Raw genomic sequence first — 3496 nt, forward strand, 5'->3', positions numbered from 1 at the left:
ATGGGGACAGGTGCAAAAGGCACACTGGGTGCCCTTAGCACAGGGCTGTGGTGGCATTTCGGATGGCCAAGAATACCTCCCTTCTGGCCCTCAGCTGATGCTCAGGAAGGAGATGTCTATCTCAGAGATGTTCCACCACACTTTACAAGCACCAGCACACAACTAGGATCACCCCAGGCACCTTGGGCATCACTGAGTGTCTCTGTGTGAGCAATGCAGCCCCTGTTGAATAAAGACCAAGCATTCAGATGAGGGGCTCACACATAGACACCTCAGTGTGCACATCTGATCTCAACTAAGAGGACTCCCGGCTCCCATGGACCTCTGGGGAACTGATCCCATTTCAGTCCCAGGTTTTCCATCAGCGGATGAGATGCCGAAACCAACGCTTGGGATGAGATGGTTGAATAGTAATAGGACAAAGGGAAATGGCTTTAAATTAGACGGGGGAGATTTTGGTTTCACGCAAGGAACAAATTGTCTACTCAAAGGAAGTGGAACAGGTTGCCCAAAGATATTCTGTGTGCACCATCCCTGGAGGCATTCAAGGTCAGGATGGATGGGATCCTGGGCAGCCTGATCTGTGGTTGGCAGTCCTGCCCATGGCTGGGGGCTTGGAACTAGGTGCTATTTAACGTCCCCTCAAACCTAAGCCACTGTATGATTCTGTAATGTTATGCCTGCACTGCCTCAGCTCTACCACTGCCCAGAACTGAGGAACCCATCCCTCCACATCCTTGTCTGTCTGTCTGTCTTTCTTCCAATGCATCATGAGCAGAGGTTTCCAGATTTGGTATTTGCTTCTCTCGTGGTCAAATTTCATTTAGTAGGAGCATCCATGCTTCTGACATCCAGGGAACTTACTTATTAATGGAGCTGACTTGGAAGTATGTTCTGCAGTGATGACCCTGCTGCCTTGCAGGAGCTGTCAGCTCAGGAGGGCCATGGATATCTCCAGGGAGAGCTGTGGGGAGAAGCAAATCACCTCCTCTGCTGCTGATCTGGGCCAGGCTCCTGGGAAACAGGGAGCTCATACAAGAGGGCAGTGCTGCAGAGAGACAGCTGTGCCCAGGAGCAGCCCTTCTGCACAGCACAGCAGGGCTGGGGACATCATCTGCAGGTGATGGGGTGGAGAGAAGGATGAAAGCTTTCAGGATTTGTGGAGTGACCAAGCTGTGAGCTGACTGCAGGAGAGCTACTCATTGACTTTGTCAAAGTAAGTTGCTCACTGCAGGCAATGAATCAGATTTTCCTACAGATCGCTAAATTTGGGACAACCCAGAGCAGATCAGGCTTCAGACACTTGGTGCTCTTTATTGTGGAAAAAGACCCGCTCCAGATGAGGGCTTTGGTGCTGCAGCGTCAGAGCACAGCACTGAGGGCTGTGTGTCCCAGGACGGCTGCAGGCTGTGCAGCCGGGGGTGCAGCCGGGTGCCCAGGGCTGTGGTGCAGAGCAGGGTCCCTGCTGTGCCCCAGGGGCTGTGTGCCGGGGCAGGGACTCTGCCGCCTGCCAGGCTCAGCACTCAGCCTGCCTGGGGAGCTGCCCAGGGCGCTGCGGGGAGACGTGTGGGGGGAAGCAGCCCCCCGGCAGGGCAGGGCAGGGGACTTCTGCTGCCACAGCTGCTGCCTGGGGCAGGGGGATCACAGCTACACAGCTCTCCAGAGTGTTTCCAAGAGCACTTTGCAAGAGGAGAGACAAGGCAGGGATTTTCTGTTTCCTGTTCTTAGGGAAGGGAAAGAGTTAGAGGCAGAAATCTGAAGGGAGATGTGAAATGTGAACACATCTTTGAGAATCCTCAATTGTACCTCTCTCAATCTGCTGTTATATGAGCAATCTCCTCATGTGCTCTCAGCCTCTCCTCTCCCAAAGGACAGCACCAGCTGAGATATTCGTCCTTTTGTTTTTCTGCAGTCATGAACATGGAACTACCCTGCAAACAAGCAGCTTTCCCTAAGAGAAATTTAAGTGCACAGAGGTAGGGATGGGCGCCCTGAGTGCAGACAGGGTAAAGACATGAGACATGGAAACAGCTCCTATGAGGAAAATATCCAGGAGGCTGGGATATGATTAGGAAATGAGAGGAAGGCTAAAGCTTCTTTCAGCTTCTACTTCTTCGAGAATAATGAACCCCATGAAGTTGAACTCAAGTGATGGAACTAAATGAACACCCTCATTAAAGAAAGAAAGTCTTTATAGAATGGTGGGATGAGTGTCACTGAGAATGGTCTTGTCTTGTCATTATCTCCTGCACCCTGAACAGGACTCCATGCCCAGGAACCACAGATGCCCAACAGCAGCTCCATCAGCGAGTTCCTCCTCCTGGCGTTGGCAGACACGCGGCAGCTGCAGCTCCTGCACTTCTGGCTCTTGCTGGGCATCTACCTGGCTGCCCTCCTGGGCAACGGCCTCATCAGCACAGCCGCAGCCTGCGACCACCGCCTGCACACCCCCATGTACTTCTTCCTCCTCAACCTGCCCTCCTCGACCTGGGCTGCATCTCCACCACTCTCCCCAAAGCCATGGCCAATGCCCTCTGGCACACCAGGGACATCTCCTACGCAGGATGTGCTGCACAGGTCTTTTTCTTTCTCTTCTTCCTCGCAGCAGAATATTCCATTCTCATCATCATGTCCTATGACCGCTACATTGCCATCTGCAAGCCCCTGCACTACGGGACCTTGCTGGGCAGCAGAGCTTGTGCCACCATGGCAGCAGCTGCCTGGGCCACCGGGTTCCTTAGTTCCCTGCTGCACACGGCCACTACATTTTCCATGTGTCTCTGCCAAGGCAATGCTGTGGATCAGTTCTTCTGTGAAATCCCCCAGATCCTTAAGCTCTCCTGCTCAAAATCCTATCTCAGGGAATTTGGGCTTACTGTGATCAATGCCCTTTTGTTCTTTGGGTGTTTTGTCTTCATTCTTTTCTCCTATGTGCAGATCTTCAGGGCTGTGCTGCGGATACCCTCTGAGCAGGGACGGCACAAAGCCTTCTCCACGTGCCTCCCTCACCTGGCTGTGGTCTCCCTCTTTCTCAGCACTGTCACATTTGCCAATCTGAAGCCCCCATCACTTTCCTCCCCATCCCTGGACCTGGTGGTGGCAGTGTTATACACGGTGGTACCTCCTGTCATGAACCCCATCATCTACAGCATGAGGAACCAGGAGATCAAGCAAGCTCTCAGGACACTGTTTGGAGATACATTGCTTCGGCACCAGTAAAATGCAAAAGCTTGGACTGCCTTTATTTCTTCACTTTTGCCCCCAATCCCTCTTTGTTTTTCCTACGGTAATTCTAATTCCAATGAATCAGTACTGTTCATCACATTTCTTCTTTGTTTTCAACCTTTGTCTTCTGGCTGGCAATCCTAATGGTCAAAAGTTACCTGGCTCTTTGAATCAATAAAGAAACCTTCAGAATATCATTGATCTCATCTCCCACCTCCTCTGGATCCCAGAGAGCAGCCCTGCACACAGGAGGGGTGCAGGAACCAAGAGC

The 3496-nt window shown here is 52.2% G+C and overlaps 1 protein-coding gene across 1 annotated transcript; it reads left to right on the forward strand.

The window, feature by feature from the left end:
- The first annotated feature begins 2504 nt into the window (after positions 1-2504).
- Positions 2505-3219, forward strand: LOC121107987 (olfactory receptor 14A16-like). Its single transcript, XM_040654635.1, has one exon. The coding sequence runs from the start codon at positions 2521-2523 to the stop codon at positions 3217-3219; it is 699 nt and encodes a 232-aa protein (XP_040510569.1). The 5' UTR covers positions 2505-2520.
- Positions 3220-3496: the final 277 nt, after the last annotated feature.

The sequence above is a fragment of the Gallus gallus genome, chromosome 33 (assembly GCF_016699485.2).
Source record: "Gallus gallus isolate bGalGal1 chromosome 33, bGalGal1.mat.broiler.GRCg7b, whole genome shotgun sequence".
NCBI lineage: Eukaryota > Metazoa > Chordata > Aves > Galliformes > Phasianidae > Gallus > Gallus gallus.